The following is a 27748-nucleotide window of genomic DNA, read 5'->3' as shown; positions in this document are numbered from 1 at the left end:
ATGGTTTCGTTTAGCATTGATGAATCTGCAAAGCCACAAGCTACCTGTTTATACTGAGCACGCGGTAATCGGTTTTAATCTATTAGGTTTTAAAGTCTGTCAGCGAATTGTCATTAAGCGCCAAAAAAAATTGACGCGCAATGAACGAATGGTTAATCATTTTGGAATATCATGTTGAAATCACAATTGTCAGTTCCCTGTTAGTTGCTTTGTGCTTGGACCCAGGGTCTCCACTATCTCTTCACTCTCTGTAGTTGCAGCCGCTTCTCATCCTGGCTGCTTTCATTGCTACAAGTTTGCTTTGAGGCTTTTTTCTTCCCCTTTGAGCTCTCACGTCATCCAGTAAAAATAGTTTGTTTTTTCCCCAGGTTGTAAATTCAATGGAAAGGGATGAGATGCAGACGCTGGTTGTTGCGCACATCCTCACCCCACCCCCATCAAGGACCCACCGTTTGCAGCAATTCCCTCTTGGTAAAGGGTTTATAAAATGAAATTTGATTTAGCAATTTAATTACCTAATTTAATTTACTTTATTTAATTAAATAATGTCACTCTCCAGTCACCCCAATGCCGTCACTCTGTGCACAAACACTCTGCTCCCAGGTCGGGGTGGGCTCTGGGAATGACGTGACTCCTTTTATTTCCATGTTTGCTCTTGAGTAACTTTCCTGGGAGATTAAGAGGAGTTGGGGAGGTGAAGAAGGCGTAGTGCCGACTCCTTGGTCGGGTATAAATAGCAGAGCAGAGCAGGGGAGAGCAGAAGGCGGCAGAGCAACTGGACACAGCAGGGCCCAGGGGTAGCAGAGTAGGTACAACACCAGCAAGGGCAGAGCGCAGGGCACACCATCAGGCAGGGCAGCACCGGGTGAAGCAGAGCGCAGGCACACCCTGGCACGAACAGAAAGCAGCTGGTATCTTGGCACCATGTACTCCAACAGATACGAGGGACCGAGGAGAGGACGATCATTTGAATCCATGAACTCCGGCTTGGACGAGAAGCAGCTGAATAACGAGGTTAGTCGAGCTTTTTGCCCATGCTTCGGGCTTGTTTCCCGTGAGGCAATCCCGTTATTTGAACGGCGGAAGGCTAGAAAACTTTTTTTGTGGGATCTTCGCCGAGGTAAAGTGTCGAGGTGGGCTGGATCGGGGCTGGTGGGCGAGACATGCGTCCCCGTCCCCACAAAGGAAGTGTTTTGTCAATGGGTTATGCCCTCCCCTCTGCCCCAGTTATATCTGAGACTGTCCGGGGTTCCGTGAAACCGGTGAGAAGTCGCTGGGTCGCAATGGCCCTGAAATGTGGTGAGATAATCGCCAACGAACCCGTTACATGTCAGTACAGAAATGAGGGGAAATGCAAGTGTTCAGAGGAGTTTGAGAGGAATGTGGGCAGGGTCAGAGCTCATCGGTTTAGGTGCAGCAGTGATTCAGTCTAAAGTATCGTATGGTGAACCCTCTCAGAATAGGAGGTAGCCAACAGAACATGTCCCCACAGCACACTTGTACACAACTCAAAGTGGAATCTGTCACCCCTACGATTATATCAGTATGGGTATAGAGTAAGAATTCGCCAGGAAATTCGTGCCAATTTCAGATTCTCTGGCTCAGGCCCATTGCCCCCCCCTCCCCCCCGCGGTTCTGTAGGATTTAACCTGTTAGATCTGGGCGTAACAGAGAGATTTGTGTCATTCAATGCCACTCTCAGCCTGCCCGCTTCCTTTGAAGGTCACAGGATTCTCCCACATAGTTTAGTTACAGTCATTCAGGCTGTGATGTTTGTGTCTGCGCCCTCCCCAATGGTTTAGAGTGAATGGGATTATCTATGACTGGTTCTCTTGGTTAAACATATTTTGGAGAGCTGGGAATGGGCGAACAGTGAACTGGTGCAGAAATACAGTTGTGGTATTTACGATTAACTATTTTGCTGATACTCCAAACTCACTTTTAGCCTTCTGTCCTGCTGCCGAAGCCTCTCGTCATTGTCAGTTGGAGATAGGATTTTTTAATCCAACGTTTAGAGCCCTATTTATTGCGCATTAACTAAAGCCAGCTATTCATAGCTGACAAGTGCTGAACACTTGTCAAATTAAGTAGGATTGTAGGACAAACCTGGCACTGAAAATGTGGAGGCTTGATGTCATTCGAATCAAAGCCCCCCAGGTAACGCGCATTGAGGAAGGATTGTCTAATCGAAGAAGCTAAAGCAAAAAAAAGTGTAAATACACTGGATCCTTATTTGCTGCCAAAATAAGGGCGAGAATGGTAGCACCCATCGATATTTATGCGCAAATATTACAGCAACTTCAGGCAGGGCGGAAATCCGAAAGTTGCTGTGGGAGATGCTACTCCACTGTTATCTTTTGGGGAAACAGCAGCTCATTGCTAGCCTCACCATTTTGAAGTGCCTTGAACTCTGTGTATTTCCATGGTAAGTAGGAACTAAACTTTCCAGAGAAAGAAGTCTAGTCCATTTCAGCCTAAGTATTCTTTTAGCCACCTGAAAAGTATTAACCTCTGACACTAAATTAACGATTACAAGTGTGGAATCTCATTCCTCCATGTTTCAATTATTAGAAATTTTCCTTTCTGTCTCTCTCAATACATATTTTTCTTTCCTTCTCCTTTTCCTCCCTGGCCCTGATTTGACATTGAATTAACTCACTCTAGTTTATACTTCCTTCTCAGTCCTTGTGCTGTTAATTCCACAATCCTTCAATATGGCTGGTTAAGCAGATACAAAGTTTTTTTGTCTTGGGACTCAGGTCCCAGATGTCCATTTTCCCTCATTTCACCATTATCAGACTGTACTTTTGGTAACTTGTTGCTCAAAATTTCATCAGTATTAAATGGGCAAGTCTAACCAATAGTGGGCACATTTTGTTGCTTTGCTATGGCAAGTTATGGCCCAATGTATATGCAGTCCTTCATATTCATAGCAGCTAGCAATAGACACGTTCACTAATATATATACATGCACAAACAGAAATGCATGCAGTTCCTAATGCAGGCACCATGTGGTTAATGCACACCCAGGCATAGAGTGCCCAATACACACACATGGTGGCTAACATGCACACACTGGATGAATAGCTCACACACAGGGTTACTAACACACACATACACAAACACATACACTGACTAACTCCATTCATCGACACACTCAACACACATATCCATCATGTAAAAACAGGGGCTACAGTAGCATAGTGGGTATGTTACTGGGACGAGTAATTGAGAGGCCTGGACTAATGCCACCATGGCAGCTTGGGAATTTAAATTCAATTAATGAAATAAATCTGGATAAAAGGCTAGTATCAGTAATGGTGACCATGAAACTGCCAAAATACAACAAAAACCTACCTTGTTCACTATTAAAAAACATTCAGTTGTACTCAAGAAGGTGGCTTGCCATCCCCACCATCTTAAAGGTAATTAGGGATGGACAATAATAAATGCTGGTCTTGCCAGCAATGCCTACATCTGAAGGATGAATAAAAAAGGTCCATTAACACATATGTAGTGACTAATACATAGACAGCCATGAATAGACACAAAGATTTGTGGTTCCCACTTTTGTGCTCTCTAACCCAGGATTTTCAGCACATTCACTTCACTTATCATGGGCTGATAACTGCAGGCTGTCCATCACTGAAGTAGAACACACATTGGGAAATGCAGAGTTCTCCCAATGGTTTTACATTCATCCATTTAAAATTGAAACAAGGTAATGGGATAGGTAAGATGTTGTCTGGTTGCGATTTCTGGATATTGGTTTTCAGTGCGTGAAAAATGCACATTTATGAAATAATCATTACACAGCCCACAGTACACACAGAGTCCACAAAATATACACTTGCAGACCACTATTTTACATACAGACATCCAATATACACATACAACCCAATACATATACATGCATAGAACCCAAGCATGCATGGACATACAGACACAACTACTAAACACTTAAACAGCCTTAATCATAATCATAAAGAACATCCAATGTGGCTGTGATGCACTATCATTCCTCATCCTTCTTGACCTGCTTGCAGCCTTTGACATGGTTAACCACAGCATCCTCCTTTAATACCTTTCCTCGGTTGTCCGGCTGAGTAGAGCTGCACTCACCTGATTCTACTCTTACCTATTCAGATGCAGTTGGATATTCTTCTGCAATGGCTTCTTCTCCTGCTCTAGACCCCTACCCCTGTAGTTCCCCAAGGAACTATCCTTGACTCCTTCTATTTCTCATCTGCATGTTTCTCCTTGGCGATATAATCTAAAAACACAATGCCAGATTCCACATGTATGCTGAAAACACTCAGTCTGGACAGTTAACTTAATCTTAGCGGCAAACTGTTTTTACATCGTAACCTTCCAGGCTGCTTCTGTGGTGTGTGCTGCTCTTGACTGGCTTCTGTTTCAGTTGACCACTCTTCCTGCTTTGTATTCTGCCTGTCTGCTTCCCCGTCCCTTTTCACTAATTTGTTATTTAAACCTACAGCTATCATGGCCAATGGAGCACATTTTCAGAAATCTATTGGTAAAGGAGGAAACTAATTAAAACAATTAAATTCATGGAAACATTAAAGCACAGAAAGAGGCCACTCAGCCCATTCCAACTCTCTGCAGAGCAACCAGTCAGTTCCATTCCCCCACTCTTTCCCCATTGTCCTGCAAGTTTATTTCCCTTAAGTCCTATCCAATTTCCTTTTGAAATTATTGATAGTGTGTACTTCCACCACTCGCTGTGTAAAAAAAGTACTTCCTCATATCACCCTGTATTTCTTGACCAAGATCATAAATCTGTGTCCCCTAGTCCTTGTACCATCAACTAATGGGAACAGCTTTTCTTTGTCCACCTTACCTAAGCCTGCAATCATCTTGTATACCTCAGTCAAATCTCTTCTCAACCTCCTATGCTTCAAGAGGAACAACCCCAGCTTTTTGAACTTAACCTTGTAACTAAAATCCCTCATCCCTGGAACCATTCTGGTAAATCTCTGCACTCTGTCAAGGACACTCACATCCTCCCTGAAGTGTAGTAACCAGAACTGGAGGCAGTACTCTAGCTGTAACCTTAACAGAGCTTTATAAAGGTTCCCTACATAACTTTTCTGCTTTTATACTCAACACTCTGTTTATGAAGCCCAAGATCCCAAGATATGCTTTGTTAACTACTCTCTTAATATGTCCAGCCACCTTCAATGATCTATGCACATAAACCCCCAGGACTCTCAGTTCCAGCAACTTCTTTAGAACTTTGCCATTAAGATATTGCCTTTCCCACCTGTCTGTAAAAATGTATCACCTCACATGCCTCTGTGTTAAATTCTATCTGCTACTGGTCTGCCCATTCTGTTAGCCTATGTCCTGTTGCAGTTGATTGTTACAGCCCTCACTGTTTGCCATACTTCGAAGTTTGGTATCATTGGCAAATTTTGAATTTTTACTCTGTATTCCAATATCCAAATCTTTAATGTATACCATAAAAGGCAGTTGTCCTAGCATTGACCCTAAGGAAACACCACTGTCTACTCATCCAGTTTGAAAAACAACCATTTTACATGACTTTACAGAGGGGAGAGGAATGGATATATTGAGTTGGCCAAATATGTTTGTTGAAATTAATTTGTTCTGAAAGTGCAATAATTTGAAGTGGGAGGAGGGTCATTTTGGCTGGGTGGAGTTAATGTTGAGCACAATTGGCTGACTAAAGGGACGCTCTAATAATCATGAGTCAACTGGATGAGAACAATGCTGAGCTGTGTTCTCCTCTCTATGGTGAAGCCCACACAACAGCTAGTTTACATCCTGACTCAGAGATCCCAGCAAGGTCAGGAGCTGCGGTAAGCTCTGTGCTAAAGGACAACTCAAGTTGACCAAGGCAGGGGAGGGAGGGAGACAGGGGTTAGCTGTCTGGGGCCCAGGGGTGGTGAGAGGGGGGAATGACAACAATGTGCCAGTTTATATCCTTGAGGGTCCCAGGCCTTTAGCGACAAATCTATCGATCTACTAGCTGAGCATACTCAATGACAGAGTCTCCACTGCCCTATAAGATGGAGACTTCCAAACACTCACCATCCTCTGAGTGTTGAAATTCCTACACATCTCATTCTAAATGGCCTCTTACTCTGAGACTATGTCTCCTTGTTCTGTACACCCCAGCCATGGGAGACATCCATCCTGCAGAGCCCTGTAAAAAGTCTTTATGCTTCACATCAATAGACTCTCAGTCCTCTGCACTCTGAAGAATACAACCTATTCTCTTCACTCTCACCTCATAGGTCAATCCCACAGTTCCTGGAATCAGTCTGGTGAGCCTTTGGTTGCAATCCCTTGGTGGGAGATCTATCCTTCCCTAGGTAAGGAGACGAGCAGGACACACGATAATCTGGGTGAGGTTTCACCAAGGCTGTAGCCAACTGCAACTAGACCTCTTTAATCCTGCACTCAATCCCTCTTGCAATCAAGGGCAAGTTTCCAGTTGCTTCCTTACTGCCGTCTGCACCCGCATGTTAGCGCACAGTTACTTTTGAATGAGGGCACCCAGGTCCATTTGGCCATCTATACTTCTCATTATCTCAACATCTAGGAGAGGCTCTGGTTTTCTGTTCCTCAGACTGCAGGTGGACAGCCTCACACTTTTGACCTTCATACTTTTGACCCTCATACTCCATCTGCCATGTTCCTAGCCACTCATGTAGCCTGCCTAACTCCCCTTGAGGTCCCTTTGCATCATCCTCACAACTCACTGCAGGACACCTGCAGGACATGCAATGACTTGGCTGCAAACACTGCACATTCAGCATTCTCAGAGGGCTCAAAACTGGGTTAGCAATACCTGCTGGGTTGCCTGATGTGTGCTTAGACCATACACTCATGAATAACGGGCAAGGCTTAAACATACTCTTGTTGGGATGCTCAGTGGTGAGACTACTGATGATGTGAGACAATAAATGGTGTATCGGTAGAATTACATCATTGGAATCTGCTGAGGAACCAAGTGCAACGCGCCTAAATCCCATGACCACTGCAGCAACTAGCAATATAATGAGAATACAGCAATCCTAACCACAGTGCAAATACATATATATTTAGAAGTGCAAATCATATAGGCAATATCGATTGGAAAGCTGTGTCACTTATATACCTTCAAAATTTTTTTATGACAGTATGTCATAAATGATCATCTGTCCTTTTTTACTAACAGGCAGCTTGATGTTCATTCTTGATCATACACAACTTAGAATTATCAGAAAGCAAAGCATGATTTTCTTTAAAAAATTAAAAAAATAAAGTTCAGGATTGAGCTGCGCCTGGGTGTATCTCTGACATCCACAGTTGAGGTGGAGGCAGCCTGCTGACTACTATGCCCTGTTCACTGTGATGAGTTTGATGGACTTCCTCTTGTGGTCTGAGGCCAAGAGGGTCCCAGCCTGTTAATGGTCTTCTGCTCCAGTGCAGGTGCAGCCCCCTTGACCTGACCTGCTGCAGGCGATGGGGCCACTGGTAAAGGGGAGGTGGAGCAGCAGGGCACCATTTGAATCTCCTGGTTTGACGGCCCCATTGTGCCAACTAGCAGTCCTCCTTCCTGTCGATGCCCGATGGCACTTCTCTGGCTCCTTTTGGAGAAGGTGCATCTCGAGGTAGGTCGTTCCCCACCTGCCTTGCCATTGATGCACTGCACCAATGGCTAGAACAACAGAGTGCGGGTCAGAGCCACTGCGTGTTCCTGGGCCTCCAAGGCAGTTGCCACCCTTTCTATGGAGACAGTCAAGTGCTCATATGCCAGAGCCACAACAGCAGACAAAACTTGGATAGACTACTTCAGCCTTTGGTTCAGTCTGCGCATGGTCTCTGGCACTTCTGCCTGATGTTCCCCTGTCTGTCTCTGCATCTCCAACAGTTCTGTTATGGCTGAGTCCAGAGGCTCATCAATTGTTTGGGGCTCAGCACTTTACCACTGGACTGTGACCTCTCTCTTCTGTTGTGAGCGTTTTTCTCCTGCAGGCAGGCAGAAAGATTGAGTGTCATCCCAATGGCTGCATGAGCAGTTTAGGAGCATGCATGCCTATGCCAGCTTCTGAGCCTCCCCCAGTAAGTGATTAACAAATGCACTGTCCTGCAATTGGTACAACATTGGCAGCATAGAGTGGCTGCCACACGTTCAGTCCACATATCCCATCTGCTGCTGAGTCCTGCATGCGATCTCCCTATCTGACATACCTCTGCACTCGCACATTTACATTGCCTGATTCCTGTCTGAGTGTCACTTTGCAGTGACTAGATTGTGTCTCTTACCCTTGTGGTGTGCAGCAGATTGTTTATCCTTTTTGGCACTGCACCCAGGTTCTTTTGTGGGCCCCACTGGTGCTGACCTGTGCTCCTACCTCCGTCCAGGCTGCCTTGGGCAGACAGGAGGGCCTCCTGCTTCCATCCCTGGGGGACAGGAGCTCCCACCTTTCCCAGATGGACTGGAAGAGAACCTGCAGTGAACAATGGGACCACTCTTCTGCTCTGCGACAGTCTGGCATCTTCAGTAGGTTTCCTCCTTTGGAACAACAGCCAGACCAACGCTGCAGTCTTTGTAAGTGAATGCCTATCCAGATCCCCTTTAAATATGGCACCTGGACTTGTGGTAAGGGTTGGGTGACGACCCCCGGCCTGCTCTGCTGCAAGATTCACCCTGCCCCTCGTACATGCTTATCTAACGAGCTGACTAGCGTGAGATCGCACATGGTCAGCCCTCCCATCCCCTGAATGGAAATCACTCTGACTTCTGCTCCTGCCTCCCCATTTATTCTCCAGAACCAAAGATTCCACTCAATGTGTGAGCTTGGGAATTTGGAATTTTAAGAGTTAATCTCTTCCTAAAATCTAGGGCAGAATTTTCCATTCGGCGTGGGGGGGCGGGCCCAACACACTGGAATGTAAAATGAAGTGCGATGATGTCAGGCGTGCGTCCTGATGCCGTCGTGCTGTCTAACGATATTTTGTTCAGTGGGCGCGCGCCGGAGTTCGGCTGAGCGCCCGCCAATAATTGAAAGGCGTGGTAAGGCCATTAAGGACTTAATTAATTTCAAATTTATGCTGCCCGTCCAACCTAATGGTTGGCAGGCAGGCGAAAAGACCAAGAGCAAGATGAGGTTTCCTAAAGCTATAACAACTTAAATAAAAACTTTATTTGGAAAATGAAACATGTCCCATCTCATGTGACACAGTCACATGTGGGGACAAGTTTCATTAAATTTTTACTGTAATTATTATTTTTAACAATCGCTTCAATCTCCCTGAGGTGTGAAATCGCGGTGCGGAGCCGATCGCGTGTGGTGGTTGACTCCACGACCGCTCCCGCTGAGCCCGCCCAACCAATGAGGAATCCTGGCCCTAGTCTAGTTTGCATTTAGCATTTAACTACATTTTACTGTTAAAGTTAAGTTTCTTTCAGTCTTAGAGACAAACAAGCTCTACTTAGGTAGCTAGTTTGAACTGCTTTCTCTAGCCAACAGTGCCTACTTGTCTCTGTAGAAATTCAGTGAGTATAAATACAGGTGGCCATAAGTGGACAAAGTAAGCAACACAAGGACAGCAGCTCATCGCTGAGTTTTTTTTCTCCTTTATTCTTTCATGGGCTGTGGGTTTCACTGGCAAGGCCAGCATTTGTTGCCCATCCTTTAATTGCCCTAATCCTACCAGCTGCCATGGTGGGATTTGAACTCATGCCCCCAGGCATTAGCTAGACACAGTATAGCTAGACACTGAGTGTGAGCTTGGGAATTTGGTGAGTGAGGGAATTTTAAGGGTTAATCTCTTATCTAAAATCTAGTCTAGTTTGCATTTAGCATTTAACTACATTTTACTGTTAAAGTTAAGTTTCTTTCAGTCTTAGTCAGGGATAAATAAGCTCTCTACTAACTGACCCGTTGCTGTAGAATTTCAGCTAGTCTCAATACAGGTGGTCTTTATTGATGTCTTTTTATATCTGGCAGATCAACAAGTCGAATTTCAGCAAAATTGAAGAAAATAAGGAGAATAAAGAGAATTGCAATGTGTCTGTAGAGCGGGGACGAGTGGCTGTTGTCTTCTCACTGAAAAATGAAGTAGGAGGGTTGGCGAAGGCACTGAAACTCTTCCAGGTAGCATCATTTCACACATTTGGGGCGAACTAGGAGAAAACATCATTTTTTCTCTGTCTCTCTCTCACAGTCACTCATTCATGTTCATACCTGGTACACAAACACATTCCATGAGCAATTCCATATACTCAGAGACTTCAATTCTTGCAAACATCCATTTTGCATCACAATAACTCCCGCTTCTAGTTTTTGCTCAGATGACAGGCCATATGATCAATGTGGTACTAGGAGCGCCAGATATGCTCATATTCTCTAGCAATCTACAAATTCTTATTAATCCCAATCAGCAGTCCCATGTCTCCTCATTGACTTCTTGTCTATTCCTGCAATCCGGGTTATATTTCCCTTATTTTGGGAATAAAAATTATTGTACCTTGAATGGTAGAAAACAGACACCAAATCATATTGTTAGGTGAATGCCATTTGTCCCCAAAAATTTCCATTTTAAGCAATTTGTTAGACTTAATGACTAGAAACTACTATCAGTACCCAATTACAATAATGGTGCTTTTACATTTCTCAATCACCCAATTTAAATTGGAATATACATCCAGCAGTGGAGACTGCAAAGCTTTAAGTGTCCCAATAGTAGTACTGATCTAATTTTATAAAGCCGATTCGACGGTGTGGTCAGAATCTATGATAGGGTTCAGTCAACAAGCACCTGCAACATTGCTACTGTGTCTCACCCACTGTCCTCGCTCCCAGCCTGGCCTAAATTTAATTGGTAACGATGGCCCAACGTGACTTCTGCAAATAACAAGTTGTAATTGTGGAAAAGATTGGTGTTTGTGAATAATTATGCTTTAAATGTTAATTTTTTTAAAAATGGCATGAATTAAATAAGTAAACTACACACTAAGTAAACAAAGTTGTGACTTGTCAGCTGTAAGATCTGCCTGGACAAGTAAGGTGGGGACTGCCAGTTTAAATCAAGTTAATTAGTGGATGTATTCAAATCCCCAACACTCTTCCTAAATCTCCTCAGTGTTAATCATTAACTCAATCTTCCTACTTATTCCACCCTGAACTAAAGTGCATGGGTTTATCTTGATTGTCCTTTATAAAGATTTAAGAGTGCTTAGTGAACAGTTAACAAATAGGAAAGGCAACATACTGCTGGAAATCTGAAATAAAAACAGAAACTGTCAGAAGCACACAGCAGGGCAGGCAGCATCTGTGAAGAAAGCAACAGAGTTCTGATGAAAGACCATCATTCTGAATAGTTTCTCTCCACAGATGCTGGCTAGACCTGCTGAGCACTTCCATTTTCTCGTTCAGTTAACAAATGCGCTTTTTGCTAACCATCCCAAAGACATTTAAGAACAGTACAAGATATCGCAAAACAGTGAAATAGAAAAAAAACTCCACTTGGTTTTGTTCACCCAGGGGCAGTACTGTGGCATTGCAACCTGTGTAGTTTCCCAGTCAGGGCTCTGAGCAGGTCCAATTCCAGTCACTGTCTGCCACAGGCCTCTCAGCCTAATAAACTCTATTTCTACTTGACTGGCCTGTATGGATCTTCTCCATTAGGGAGAACATTTGGGCATTTGCCCCAGTTTCAGTCCCCAAACCAAATCTTTGCATGGGGCCATGCAAGGCAAACACTGTCCTTGTGTTCACTTGTATAATCACAATGGCTTTCTTCTATTAAACTTCAGCTGAAGAAAAATACAAGCCCTAAGATCCTTTCATGAACTATTTCAGTCAAATTTAGCAAAGCACGACATTATATTTATAGTTGCTTGGTAGTACAGAACTTGAATATTGCTTAAAAAAAGACACATGTTGCCAAAGCTTTTTATTCTGCACTCATCAGGACAAATGCAAGAATGCCAAATTTCAAACAATCACAGTTTGTACTACAGAAGAAAGGGTGCTGATTAGTTGGCAGGTTGACTCTGGATGGCTGAGGTGTTGCCATGGAGAAAACAATGGGGAACTATATGCTCCCCAAGCTCTTGGATAATTCAAAAAAGCCGCAAGGCTTGAACATATTCCTTTTGATTTCAAAGAATGGGTCTGTCTGTATGAATGTATGTCGCTTCTAACAAGCATTAATGAGCCATGTTACAAGCTTGACTGATTATTTTAAATTGGTTATTAGTGTAGCTATTAGCACACACAGGATTGTTCAGCAAGTGCCGCCCAATCGCAAAATCACATCTAACAGTAGACGTTTTGTTTTGGGTTTTGGTGCAGGCTGTGAGTACCATTTGTATTTTGCCTATTATGAACAACTGAACAACATTATATTTGACCCAGAAAGAAAACATTCCAAATGATGGTAATCATGCTGTGCATTTTCAGTCTTTTGTGTTTACACCACCCAATTTCATGTATTATCTCCATTCACTCTCCAGGAGAAACATGTGAACCTGGTTCACATCGAGTCTCGAAAGTCCAAGAGAAGGAACTCTGAGTTTGAGATCTTCTTGGACTGTGACAGTAACAGAGAACAACTCAATGAAATCATCCAAATTTTGAAAAGCCACGTTAATGTGGTCACCCTGAACCCACCTGACAACTCCTATGCACAGGGAGATGGTAAGAAACATGTCAATGCATCACTGTGAGTGTGTGATGCTGAAACTGTCTGTGAGTATTTCAATGGGCCTGTTACATTAATATGTATCATTAGCAATGAGCATATCTGCATGTATGTCAGTGTGCTTGCATGTCACTATTGATCTGTCAGTAGATGACAATTTGAGTGTCAAGTAAGTGAGTTAGTGTGAACTCTAGTCAGTTTGTCATTGCAGCTGGACCACTATTGAGCAAATGAACATGTGATTGTGAACCTATGTGTGTGCCACTATGTGATAATGCACCAAGTGTATCTGTGTCACTGTCTAAGTATCACTGAATGTGTCAGTTGAGTTGCTTGCACTAAGGAATATTTCAGTAATTATTCAATTGTAAGCTATGATCTGAATAAGACAATGCCACATCTGCAGAATAGAATTCTATGAATACAGCCTTATATTCTGAACATATCTATAAGTTAAAATAGTTAAAATAATTATTTTGTTTATCACACAGATGTACAAATTTATTCCATTATTGTTGATGGTATGTATACTTGCGCATTTATTTTCCGTTGCAAAGTGCTCTCTATTTGTTCAAATAAATGTCACAAAGTTATTGAAAAAATGATGAGTACACAAAGTGATTGTATAAGGCAGGGCAGCATTCTGCAGCCTAAAATATATTATCAGAGAACATGCAATAATACAATCTTAAGAAATGGTTGAATGTGGTCTGATAATAATGATTGAGACAATAGGGAGGCTGTGTTACAAAGCATGATCATCTTTGGTTTAGTTCAAGCTTCTCATTTTATGAATTAATTTAATTCATAAATTGTTCCCATTCATTTAAAAAAAATTATAACTTATTATTAAAGTGTCTGGACAGAAATTATAAATTGTACAGGGTCATGTACAAATAGAAATTGCAAAGACTATTGGCAAATACTTAAATAGAAATTATGTAGCATAGGTAAATATATAAAAATGATTGATACATAGTCTGGGAAATGTGCAAATATGAATTGAAAGTATTATGGGAGAATATATAATTACACCTTATAACTATTATATGCAAACGTATAATAAAAAGGACAGAAGTAAATGTTTCGATAAACATTATATATATGAGTAGAAACTGTAAATGTTACAAATTAAATATACCAATAGAAATTATAACCATGAAATTATAAACAGAAATTATAAATATTACAGGAAGGCAAACAGAAACAAATTATATTTGAGGATAAATGTGTAAATAGGAATTACAAATAACACAGGGAATTTGTAGATAAAATGGTAATATGTTACAAGAAACGGCATCTAAAAATACAATTTCATAAATTTATGATATTATATGCAAACGTATAATAATTTATAAATTATTTGTATTTATAAAATACAATTTCATAAATTTATGATCAACCTACTAATTAGAAAATAGAAGCAAAAATATTAAAGAGAATCATGTAAATCAAAATGATAAAGACAGCATGGTATAAATATTCTAGAAAGTGTATTAATATATAAAAATGTATGAATGCTTATATGTTAAAATGAAAATAATATAAACTATTCATTAATATTTTAAACTATAAATACTTATAGGTAAACATGTAAATGGAAATGATTAACAATCTAAAATCTATACATTACAGTATAATAAAAATTATAACTACACTAAATCTACAATTTGAAGTTCTAATTACAGCAAGCTGTATATATGACAGGAAATTTCTCAGTTGTAAACATCACAGCATTATGATTCCAAAACCAAACATTATTTGGAACTGTGGAAGAAAGAAATAGACAGACAGATGGATGGACAGATAGATAGATAGATGGATGTAATTAATTAAATTAATCCCTTATAGCTTTGGGATATCCCAAGGCACTTCACAATTAATGAAGCACTAATGTAGGGAAACTCCACAGTCAATTTTCATCCTGTAAAGTCCAACAAAATGAAATAAATTACTATACTAGAAGTATAAAGATAGCAGGTGAATGTGGAAATAAAAATTAATGATATTTTAAAATGCTACAAATTACAGTATTAATACAAGATATATGGGAAATGTTGACATTGTAAACATTCCAGGTTAATGTATTAATTTAAATACTTTTTACAGGAGAAATAAAAAATACTGATTTGTGGGTAAGTATATTTAGAATATACTTATATTAGGGATTATATTATAAATAATTAATATCAGTGAATGCATGGATAGTACATAAATATATTGAAATGCTAAATAGAAATAATAAATGGCAATTTTGGATATAGATTAAATATTAGAAGCTATATTAATCTGAATTTTATTGGAAACTGTGTAAGTGATGGTAAATATTACAGTAGAATATCTCAATAAAAATGATAAATTACAAGTAAATATATAAATAGAAAACATAAATTAGAGAAAATATACTAATATAAATTCTAAATATTACAGGAAATTTCAACAAAAGTTCTAACTTACATTAAATCTTGATAATTACAGGTCAAGGTTTTAATAGGAATGGTGTATATTATAGTTTGAACCTTAGATATACATATCACACATGACATAATAAAATTATAAATGAAAATAAATGTATGCATTTTCAATTCTGAATATTACAATTAATTTGCCAAGAGAAATGATAGGAATTATAAATATTACAGGAAATAGTATCAAGAACCTATATTTATACAATATCGTTTAATGAAGTTAAATATCCAAAAGTGTATCAACAATCAATATCAGAGCTGAATAGGCAGAGTCAAAGACAAGTAAATGAGACTTTTGGAGTTGGTATGGGATGTTGTGAAATGGAAGAGTTTACAAATGTTATTTTGGTGTATGGGTGGGGGCTGATGGTTAAATGCTTTCCCATTGAGATTAGGGAGCAAGTAAGGAGCATCAGGAGAATTGGAAGCAAACTGTGATGTAGGGCAGATGGAGACTGCAGAGACTGGGGGAGTGTGAGATCATGAAGGTATTTAAAAATGAAGACAATCATTCTTAAGCCAATACAATGAGGTATGGTGAACCAATACAATGTTGCAGAATTCAAACAAGAATGTTGGTTATGTTGGGATGGTAACGTATAAATATAATAATATGAATATTTTATAATAGATAATGACTAAGTATAGGACTAGATCTGAATATTTTCTAACTTTAATCAGTGCTATCGCTATATAAATATAGAATATTAGCTGCCTGTGATATATGTGCCTGTCTTTATATAAGAATGGAATATTACCCCCGATGCATGTGCCGGTCTGTATTTAAATATAAATATTGCCTCTTTTAACCTCATTGCCTGTCTATATAAATATGGAATATTACCCCTCTGTAATATCTGTGCCTATCTCTATATAATGATGGAATATTACCCATTTGTAATCTGTGTCTTTTTTATAATTGCAGCATATTACCCTATTATTTTATGTCTTTCTTTATATAATATTAAATATTACTTATTTGTAATGCCAGTGAATGTTGTGAATATAGAATATTACTCAACTCTATCTGTACCTGTGTCTATGATATGTGCCTTTTTCTTTATACACGTGGAATATTACTCATCTATAATATGTGCCTTGGTCTTTATACATGTGGAATATTAGTCATCTATAATATGTGCCTTGGTCTTTATACATGTGGAATATTAGTCATCTATAATATGTGCCTTGGTCTTTATACATGTGGAATATTGCTTATCTATAACATTTGTCTTCTCTTGATATAGATGGAATATTACTCATCTGTAATAAGTGCCTTGCACATTATAAATATGAATAACCCTCTATAATAAGTCTTTTTCTCTCTACATAGAATATTATTCACCTGTAATATCTGTGCCTTTATATAAATATGGAATATTACCTGTTGAAATATGTGTCTGTCTCTATATAAATATGGAATGTTACCCCTCTATAACAATATGGAATGTTTCCCCTCTATAATAATATGGAATGTTACCCCTCTTCATGAGCAAGCATCACTGAGTGCAGCTGGACATAGAGTGTGAGTTTGGGAATTTTGGGTGGGGGGGGGAGGGGGTGAGGGAATCTTAAGGGTTAAGCTCTTCCAAAAAAGCCAGCCTAGAGTCATAGAATCATAGAGGTCTACAGCACAGAAAAAGGCCTTTCGGCCCATTGAGTCTGTGCCAGTCAAATGAGTACCTAACTATTCTAATCCCATTTTCCAGCACTAGGCCTATAGCGTTGTATGCCATGGCATTGCAAGTACACATCCAAATACTTCTTAAATGTTGTGAGGGTTTCTCCCTATACTACCCTTTTAGGCAGTGAGTTCCAGATTCTGACCACCCTCTGGGTGAAAAAATTCTTCCTTATATCCCCTCTAAACCTCCTACTCCTTACCTTAAATCTATGCCCCCTGGTTATTGATCCCTCCACCAAGGGGAAAAATTCCTTCCTGTCTATCTATGCCCCTTGTAATTTTATATATCTCAATCATGTCCCCCCTCAATCTTCTCTGCTCCAGGGAAAATAACCCCAGTCAATCCAATCTCTTCTCATAAATAAAACTCTCCAGCCCAGGCAACATCCTGGTAAATCTTCTCTGCACTCTCTCTAGTGCAATCACATCGTCTAGTTTGCAATTAGCATTTAACTACAATCTGCTGTTAAAGTTAAGTTTCTTTCATTCTTAGTCAAGGATAAACAAGCTCTCTTTGTGAAGGATGGATGGTGCAGTGGTTAGTGCTGCTGCCTCACAGCTTCAGAGACCTGAGTTCAATTCTGACCTCAGGCTTCAGTCTGTGTGAAGTTTGTCCATTCTCCCCATATTCACATGGGTTTCCACTAGGTGCCCCAGTTTCCTCCCACCATCCAAAGATGTGCTGGTTAGGTGGATTGGCTACAGTTAAATTTTACAAAAAGAAAAAAAATAAATAAACAAGCTCTCTACTGGAGAGGCAGCTACAGTTATTAAATTAAGTAGCTAGTTTTAACTGGTTTCTCTAGCCAGCAGTGCTGACTTGTCTCTGTAATATTTCAGCTAGTCTCAATGCAGGTGGTCTTGCTAAGTGCAAAAAGTAAGCAAACACGAAGACAGCAGCTCATCACTGAGTGCAGCTAGATACAGAGGCCGGAATCTTCCCAACCCATCTTAAGCAGGAATACAGGCAGGAGGAGGAACTTAATCACATGGGGGTCCAAAATTCAGCTTCCCAATAGTGGGATAAACTTTTGCAATTAATTTCATGGAACTTTAAAGGTGGATCGAGGGCATCAGGAAATCCTTTTGCATGTATTTGCATGTCATGAATGCTCATTATAAGGCCAGCTCACCAGAATTAAATTCCCCCTCTGAATTAAGTCCCTGAGCGCAAGAAATACATACATTCAGATTCACAATTGCAAATAAGTGGCATGCAACAAGCAAGGTAGACATCTTCCTGGACTTTGGAGTGATGAGTAGCTACTTTCTGAGTAAGTGAGTAAGTAGCTTACCCTCTTTCAGGAGAATCCTTTATGGCAGGCTATGATTGAGTTTGGGTGTCAGTTGTCCAAGGTGGGTCGAGGATGACCAAGGGAGGAGGATGTAGTCGACAGAGCAAGGGTGAAGGATGCTAGACAAGGGAGGCAGTGTCAGTGGGGAATGGTGGAACTGGGAGCAGGCAAAGGTGCAAGGGTCAACAGGGCTGGGTAGGAAGTGCCTAGGGAAGGAAGACAGACTGTTCAGGACAGGGATAGTATCTGAGGAAGGAAGGCAGACTGTCTGGGGCAGGGATGGTGTCTGGGGAAGGAAGGCAGACTCTCCGGAACAGGGATGGTGTCTGGGGAAGGAAGGCAGACTGTCCAGAACAGGGAAGGTGTCTGGGGAAGGAAGGCAGAATGATTGGAATAGGGATGCTGTGTAAGGAAGGCCAGACTGTCAGGACAGGGATGGTATCTGGGGAACAAGGACAGACTGTCTGTGCAAGGAGGGAAGCAGGCTGCCTCGGGCAGGGAGGGAGCCAGGGAGAGTATCTGAGATAAAAACAGAAAATGCTGGAAAAGCTCAGCAGGTCTGGCAGTGTTGAAACTCTGGAGAGAGAAACAAAGTTAACGTTTCAAGTCCGTACGACTCTTCTTTGGAATGTGAGGGTGCAGGGATGTGGGAGGGGGGGAAGGACCCTGTATGCTGGGTTTGGGGGTCCAGTGGTTGGGTGGGGCAGTGGGTTTCCGGGCAGGGATGGTGGGTGGGAGATGGTCCTAAAGGGTTGGGGGGGGTGGGGGCAGTTGGCGCTGTCTGCGGTGGGGTCCTGGGGGTGCAACTAAGGGTACCGGGCAGTGGACGGAACAATAACAGTGAATGGGGGGGTGTGGGATGTTGTACGGTGCCAGGTCCAGGGTCATGGTTGGGTAGCAGATGGTCACATGGGTGGGGGGGAGGGGGGCAAGGAAACAGACAAAACAGATAGTGGGGATAATGGGAGGGGTCAGGATGGGTTTGGGGACGGTAATGGGTGTTGGCACATAGGGGAGAGAAGGCATGTGGAGGGTGGTGGTTATAGGCTCAAGGGCAATTGGGGAGGTTGAAGGATAACAGAGTGGAAAGTTATATAGGATGGGTCGAGGGTGATGGGGAGAAGTTGGTGGGTCACGGGGGAAGGTGGAAGGTGGCGGCATGGGTCTCAGATGTGACACATGCCATTTTTTAAATGTGATCCTTGAAACACAGTCATCTGAAAGTACAATCCTTCGACGCGGGAGGAGGACCGTTTTGGGTGGGTGGAGTTAATGTTGAGCACAATTGGCTGACTAAAGAAACATCCTAATAGTCATGAGTCAGCTGGATGAGAACCATGCTCAGGTGTGTTCTCCTCTCTATGGTGAAGCCCAACAGCAGCAGGTTTATTTCCTGATTCATTGGTCTCAGCACAATGGCAGCAAGATCAGGAGCTGCAATAAACTCTGTGCTAAAGGACAACTCAAGTTGACCAAGGAGGTGGAAGAGGGAACAGAGGGAAGGACGGAGGGAGGGAAGGAGGCAAGAGTTAGCTCCGCTGGGGGAAGGGGAGAACGATAACAATGTGCCAGTTTATATCCTCGAGGGTCCCGAGTCTTTAGCGACAAATGTATCGATCTACTAGTTGAGCATACTCAATGACAAAGCCTCCACTGCCCTATGGGGTAGAGACTTCCAAATACTCACCATCCTCTGAGTGTTGAAATTCCTACACATCTCATTCTAAATGGCCTCTTACTCTGAGACTGTGTCTCCTTGTTCTGTACACCCCAGCCATGGGAAACATCCATCCTGCAGAGCCCTGTAAAAGGTCTTTATGCTTCACATCAATAGACTCTCAGTCCTCTGCACTCTGAAGAATACAACCTATTCTCTTCACTCTCACCTCATAGGTCAATCCCACAGTTCCTGGAATCAGTCTGGTGAACCTTGGTTGCAATCCCTTGGTGGGAGATCTATCCTTCCCTAGGTAAGGAGACGAGCAGGACACACGATAATCTGGGTGAGGTTTCACCAAGGCTGTAGCCAACTGCAACTAGACCTCTTTAATCCTGCACTCAATCCCTCTTGCAATCAAGGGCAAGTTTCCAGTTGCTTCCTTACTGCCGTCTGCACCCGCATGTTAGCGCACAGTTACTTTTGAATGAGGGCACCCAGGTCCATTTGGCCATCTATACTTCTCATTATCTCAACATCTAGGAAAGGCTCTGGTTTTCTGTTCCTCAGACTACAGGTGGAGAGCCTCACACTTTTGACCCTCATACTCCATCTGCCATGTTCCTAGCCACTCATGTAGCCTGCCTAACTCCCCTTGAGGTCCCTTTGCATCATCCTCACAACTCACTGCAGGACACCTGCAGGACATGCAATGACTTGGCTGCAAACACTGCACATTCAGTATTCTCAGAGGGCTCAAAACTGGGTTAGCAATACCTGCTGGGTTGCCTGATGTGTGCTTAGACCATACACTCATGAATAACGGGCAAGGCTTAAACATACTCTTGTTGGGTTGCTCAGTGGTGAGACTACTGATGATGTGAGACAATAAATGGTGTATCGGTAGAATCACATCATTGGAATCTGCTGGGGAACAAAGTGCAACGCGCCTAAATCCCATGACCACTGCAGCAACTAGCAATATAATGAGAATACAGCAATCCTAACCACAGTGCAATTCAACATATATTTAGAATTGCAAATCATATAGACAATATTGATTGGACAGCTGTGTCACTTGTATGCCTTCAAAATCTCTTCACCTTTCTTCTTCTATTGCTACACCTAGATGCAGCCCTGACATCCATAGCCGAGGTGGAGGCAGCTTGCTGACCGCTATGCCCTGTTGACTTTGATGACCTTGACACCATCCTCTGGTGTTCTGAGGCTGAGAGAGCCCTGGCCTGCTATGGGTCTCAGGTGTAGTTGCACCCTCCTTGGCCTGATCTGTTGGAGGTGATCGGGTCAATGTTAGAGGGGAGGCGGGGTGGCAGGGCAACCTTGGAGTGTCCAGGGATGACACCCACAGGGTGCCTGGCTGGTGCTCCTCCTCCCTGTGGGTGCCTGATGGCAACTCCCTTACTTCTTGAGGAGAAGGGGCACCTGGAGGGAGGTTGAGGTGCCTCGTCCCCTTCTCGCCTAGTGACTACTGCACTGCACCCAAGGCTAGAGCAATGGAGTGCAGGTCGGAGTGCACATCCAGCAGCCACTGAGTTTCCTGCTGCAGCTGGGCAGCAACTGCGTGTTCCTGGGCCTCCAAGGCAGTTGCCACCCTTTCTATGGAGGTAGCCATGTGCTTACATGTCAGAGCCATAGCAGCAGACAGAACTTGGACAGACTCCTCCAGCTTCATTTCAACCTGCGCATGTTCTCAGGACCCTCTGCTTGATGTTCCCCTGCTGTCTCTGCTTCTTCAACAGTCCTCTTATGGCTGAGTCCAGAGGCTTGTCATCTGCATGGGATTCAGCAGGGGCCTGGTCTTCAGCAGTGGCCCCAAGTGTCAGACATCTCGGCTGTCACTGCCTCCATCAGCTGTGGACAAATGATTGTGATGTGCTCACCATTTTGTGACCCCGAGCCTAATATAGAACTCGGACCCACCGAAGTGGATCTCTGTGATGGTGGAGGGTGCAGGGGAATGCCGTGACTGTGCTTCCTCTGAGGGTTGAGAGCATCATCCTCAGAGATGGTGGTGGAAGTCGAGCTGGAGCTGGGGGTGGGCAGTCTCCACTTCTTCTGCTTGGCCTGCTTGTTGATACATGGAGTGGAGAAGAGAAAGAATTAGCTGATTGTCATGCACACTCCCTTATGTAAACAATGTTTCACTTTGTCAGTGCATTGGACAGCAGCACACTGGAGGCATCCTTGCTGACTTCCTGTGAGAGTCCTGTATTGCCATTCCTGCACGTGTGGTGCCAGCCCTCCCTGGCTAATTATGAGCCTCCTGCTTGAATGGGTGCGGATCTGAATATCCAGCACTTCGCTGCTGGACTGGGACCTCACCCTCCTGTTGTGAGCGTTTTTCTCCTGCAGGCAGGCAGAAAGATTGAGTGTCATCCCAATGGCTGCATGAGCAATTTAGGAGCATGCATGCCTGTGCCAGCTTCTAAGCCTTCCCCAGTAAGTGATTATCAAATGCACTGCCCTGCAATTGGTACAACATTGGCAGCATAGAGTGGCTGCCACACGTTCAGTCCACATATCCCATCTGCTGCTCAGTCTTCATGCAATCTCCCTATCTGACATACCTCTGCACTTGCACATTTACATTGCCTGATTCCTGTATGAGTGTCACTTTGCAGTGACTAGACTGTGCCTCTTACCCTTGTGGTGTGCATCAGATGGTTCATCCTTTTTGGCACTGCACCCAGGTTCTTTTGTGGGCCCCACTGGTGCTGACCTGTGCTCCTACCTCCGTCCAGGCTGCCTTGGGCAGACAAGAGGGCCTCCTGCTTCCATCCCTGGGGGACAGGAGCTCCCACCTTTCCCAGATGGACTGGAAGAGAACCTGCAGCGAACAATGGGACCACTCTTCTGCTCTGCGACAGTCTGGCATCTTCAGTAGGTTTCCTTCTCTGGAACAACAGCCAGACCGACGCTGCAGTCTTTGTAAGTGAATGCCTATCCAGATCCCCTTTAAATGTGGCACCTGAACTTGTGGTAATGGTTGGGGTGACGACCCCCGGCCTGCTCTGCCGCAAGATTCACCCTGCCCCTCGTACATGCTTATCTAACGAGCTGACTAGCGTGAGATCGCACATGGTCAGCCCTCCCATCCCCTGAATGGAAATCACTCTGACTTCTGCTCCTGCCTCCCCATTTATTCTCCAGAACCGAAGATTCCACTCAATGTGTGAGCTTGGGAATTTGGTGAGTGAGGGAATTTTAAGAGTTAATCTCTTTCTAAAATCTAGTCTAGTTTGCATTTGGCATTTAATTACATTTTACTGTTAAAATTAAGTTTCTTTCATTATTAGAAATGATCAAGCTCTTTGCTGGAGAGGCAGCTACAGTTAGTTAATTAGGTAGGTGGTTTGAACTGGTTCTCTAGCCAGCAATGCTGACTCATCTTTGTAGATGAGAATGTGAGTTTGGAAATTTGGCGATTAAGAGAATTTTAAGGGTTAATTTTTAGGGTTAACTTCTTTCTAAAATCTAGTCTAGTTTGCAATTAGCATTTAACTACATTTTACTGTCAAAGTTGTTTCTTTCAGTCTTAGTCAACAAGCTCTCTACTGAAGAAGCAGCTGCAGTTAATTAATTAGGTAGCCAGTTTGAACTGTGATCTCCAGCCAACAGTGTTGACTCAACTCTGTAGAATCTCAGCTAGTATATTTATAGGTAATCTTGCAAAGCACATGAAATAAGCAAGCACACAGACAGCAGGTTGTCACTGAGTGCAGCTAGACACAGAGTGTGATCTTCAGAATTTGGTGAGTGAGGGAACGTTAAGGGTTAATCTCTTTCTAAAATCTTGTTTAGTTTGCATTTAGCATTTAACTACATTTTACTGTTAAAGTTAAAGTTTTTCTTCCATCTTCGTCAGGGATAAATAAGCTTTCGACTGAAGAGGCAGCTGCAGTTAGTTGGTTAGGTAGCTGGCTTGAACTTGTTTCTCTAATCAGCAGTGTTGACTAATCTCATTAGAATTTCAGCTAGTATAAACAGAGGTGGTCTTTCTAAGTGCACCAATCAAGCAAGCACAAAGACAGCAGCTCATCACTGAGTACAGCTAGACACAGAATGTGAGCTTGGGAATTTGATGAGTGAGGGAATTTGGTGCAGTGAAGATGCTGGTGCTGTCCATTTAAGTGCTACCTTTTATAAAGACTTTATAAAAGAGTGTGAGAGCGGCAGGCCAGGAGAATTCCAAAAAGAGCTTGCTTAGTCTATGACTCCAGAGGGGACCGGCTGAGTTCTGAGAAAATCAAGTCTAACATCACAAGAAAACAGGTGGTTGATTGGTTGGTGAGTATTTTTCTCATTTACCTTTCAAAACTCGGGTAATTTTAGCAATTGTAAGGTTATATTAGTAGTAGAAGGTTTACTAATAGTGGTAAAGCTTATTAGGTTGGCTGAGATTTTCCTATTTATCTTTATTGGGGAATTTCAACTGGTAAGTAGAACATTTATTGAAAAAGAATATAACCACAGGCAGGACTTAAGACATTAATTAAAATTTAATCAGTTAAAATAATTATTTACTTAAATGCTATAAAATGACAGGACAGGTGTGGTGGCTGTAAAAGGTTGGAGCTCGGGGACACCTGTGCGTCCAAGGCAAATACGCCTGCAGTAAGTGTTTGCAGCTGGAGGAACTTTGGCTCAGAGTCATCGAGGGGGAGGCCGAGCTGCATTCACTGCAATGCATCAGAAAGGGGAAATGTTACCAGGACACTTTGTTCCAGGAGGCAGTGAAATCCCTTTAGATAGGGTCATATGATTTGGTCCATGGTTAGGGATCGAGAAGGTAGAAGTCGAGGAGCCTCAGCCCTTGCAATTGTCCAACAGGTTCGAAGTTCTTGCAGCCTGTACAGATGAAAGTGGGGGTTGCAGGGTGGATGAACAAACTGACCGTGGCACTGTGGTACAAGAAGCCATTCAAATGGGGGGAGTTAATAGAAATGCAATGGTAGTATGGGACAGTTTTGTCAGGTGGATAGGCACAGTTCCCTGCAGCCAGGAGAGAGAGTCCGGAAGACTGTGTTGCCTGCCCTGTGCCAGGGTTCAGTTCATCTACTTGAGGCTGCAGAGGAACTTTCAGTGGGAGGGGGAGGATCCAGTTGTTGTAGTTCACTTAGGTACCAATGACATAAGTAAGATGGAGAATGAGGTTCTTCTTAGAGGGTATGAGCAGCCAGGGGCTAAATGAAAAAGCAGAACCTGAAAGGTAATAATCTCTGCATAGGGTAAATAAGATTAGAGAGTTAAATGCATGCCTCACAAATTGGTGTGAGAGAAATGGATGTTTATTCCTGGGGCACTCGCACCAGTACTGTGGAAAGTGGGAGCTGAACCGTTGAGATGCTTTTCACATGAACCATGCTGGGACCAGTGCCCTGGCATGTGAGGAAAGATGTGACAAATTAAAGAGAGAGGAGAAGGCGAAAGAGCAAGGTAGCAATAAGGGAAATGGTAATCAGTGTGGCAAGAAGGGACAGAGCGTACAAACTTAAGAATGCACCAGCAGATAATTATAAAAATAATAAAAAGACCGAACTAAAGGCACTCTCTCTGAATGCAGCATTCACGACAAGATAGGTGAATTGACGGCATAAACGGTAGTAAACAGAAATGACCAAGTTGCCATTGTGGAAATGTGGCTGCAGGGTGACCAAGGTTCGGAACTGAATGTTCACCGGTATTCAACATTTAGGAAGGATATGCAAAATGGAAAAGAAGGTGGGGTAGAGCTGTTAATAAAGGATGAGTTCAGTACGTTAGCGAGAAAGGATCTTAGATCTGAAAATCAAGATGTAGAATCAGTTTAGGTGGAGTTAAGGAACATCAAGGGGCAGCAAACATTGGTAGGAGTTGTTCATAGGCCACCAAATAATGGTAATATAGGGCACAGGATAAATGGAGGGAATTAGAGGTGTATGTATTAAGGGTAATACAGCAATCAGCGGAGACTTCATCATATATACTGGATAAACCTAATTGGCACTAATGCTGTGAAGGACAAATTCCTGGAATGTATATGAGATGTTTTTCTAGAACAGTATGTTGAGGAACCAACTAGAGAATGGGTTATTTTAGATCTAATACTACGCAATGAGAAAGGGATAGTTAATAATCTCATTGTAAAGGAACTTTTAGGGAAGAGTGACCATAATATATTGGAATTTTACATTAAGTTTGAAAGTGATGTGGTTCCGTTTGAAACTAGGATTGTAAATCTAAACAAAGAAAACTATGAAGGTATGAGGGACAGGTAGCCCTTGGTAGATTGGGAAACTACTTTAAAAGGTAGGACAGTAGACGGGCAATTAAAGAATTAATACATGATTTACAACACATTTGCATTCACTTAAGACACAAAAGCCCAGTAGGAAAATTGATCCAACCATGGCTAATGAGAGAAGTTAAGGATTGTATTAGATCAAAGGAAGAGGTTTATAAAGTTGCCAAAAGAGTAGTAAGCCTGAGGATTGGGAGCATTTTAGAGTTCAGAAAAGAAGGACCAAGAAACTGACCAAGAATATGAAAGTAAATCAGCAAGAAACATAAAAATGGACAGTAAAAGCTTCTATTGACATGTAAAAAGGAAAAGATTAGCAAAGACCAATGTGGTCCCATTACAGGCAGAGACAGGAGAATTTATATAAAAGCAAAATACTGCAGATGCTGGAGATCTGAAATAAAAGCAGAAAGTGCTGGAAAGTCTGGCAGCATCTGTGGAGAGAGAAACAGAGTTAACATTTTGAATCCAGTATGACTTTTCTTCAGAACAGGAGAATTTATAATAGGGGATAAGGAAATGGCAGAGAAACTAAACAAATACATTGGGTGGAATTGTTCCAGATTTGCACTAAGTGCGGTAGTGAGCAGGAGAAAGAACCTTTTACCCTTTGGCTGCAATGGTGGGTTTTCACGTCGTATTGTCCCAATCCTGTCTCATTAATCATGCATTCCCAGGGAACAAGCCGTTGTGCTGGCAGGCAGCCTCTGATTCGCCCATCACACTGTTACCTCGCTGCTTACTGACACCGGGTGACATATTTAAAGAGCAGCCACGCTCACACCCCTCAGTGCTTCCAGCCAGGACTGCTGCACAGAAGACATAGTCCCGAAAAGCAAAAATACTGCAGCCCCTGATTCAATGACACTGGACAGCTTTCTGGACACCCTTGGAGCCCACCGCGATGTCCTCTACCCCTGCCCTGGCTGCAGGAGGCCTATCAGTACCACTTTGGCTTGGGAGGCGATGGCAGAGGTGGTCAGTGCCAACGTTGCACACAAGAGGTCGGCCATCCAGTGCAGAAAATGGATAAATGATCTCATCTGTGCCGCTAGGGTAAGGCAATCATCTCATCACTCTAAACTCACACACTCAAGCCCATCACACATTCACTGGCATCTCACTCACTGCCAGCTCAAGGGACATCACCACTCACTCTCTCACACACCCTCACGTCTCCATCTGGCCTCACCTCCTCTGGAGACTGTCTCCTTAGCCCTCACCCTCTTGAGGCCACTTGCACAGATCAACATGTGTCCCCGCACACACCCTGGGATACCCCCTTCCCCAGAAATGCCCTAGCTCTGCAGTCTCTTCTCTTGCCTGAGGCCAGGGGTAAAGATGTATTGCTGCAATTGTATAGAGCCTTGGTGAGATGGTTCCTTGAGTATTGCATACAGTTTTGGTCTCCTTACGTAAAGGAGGATATATGTGTCATTGAGGGAGGGCAACTAAGATTCATCAGGGGACACGGTCTCAGAATAAGAGGTAGGCCATTTAAGACTTAGATGGGGAGGAATTTCTTTACTCAGAGGGTGGTGAATCTTTGAATTCTCTACCCCAAAGGGCTTTGGATGCTCAGTCATTGAGTATGTTCAAGAGCTCGATAGATTTCTAGATATTAAAGATATCAAGGGATTTGGGGATGATGCGGGAACA

The 27748-nt window shown here is 42.7% G+C and overlaps 1 protein-coding gene across 1 annotated transcript in view; it reads left to right on the top strand.

The window, feature by feature from the left end:
* Positions 1–770: 770 nt before the first annotated feature.
* The window catches only part of LOC144685068 (tryptophan 5-hydroxylase-like), a 42635-nt gene continuing 15657 nt past the window's right edge, over positions 771–27748 (top strand). Inside the window, exons 1-4 of the mRNA XM_078549604.1 lie at positions 771–1014; positions 9987–10133; positions 12497–12680; positions 13176–13205. Of these exons, the coding sequence (XP_078405730.1) occupies positions 925–1014; positions 9987–10133; positions 12497–12680; positions 13176–13205 (451 nt within the window). The 5' untranslated portion in view covers positions 771–924. The remainder of the gene's footprint in view (positions 1015–9986; positions 10134–12496; positions 12681–13175; positions 13206–27748) is intronic.

Source organism: Cetorhinus maximus, chromosome 9, assembly GCF_964194155.1.
Source record: "Cetorhinus maximus chromosome 9, sCetMax3.hap1.1, whole genome shotgun sequence".
In the NCBI taxonomy this organism is placed as follows: Eukaryota; Metazoa; Chordata; class Chondrichthyes; order Lamniformes; family Cetorhinidae; genus Cetorhinus; species Cetorhinus maximus.
The sequence above is the reverse complement of the archived record's forward strand: the minus strand, read 5'-3'. Positions and strand labels throughout refer to the sequence as shown.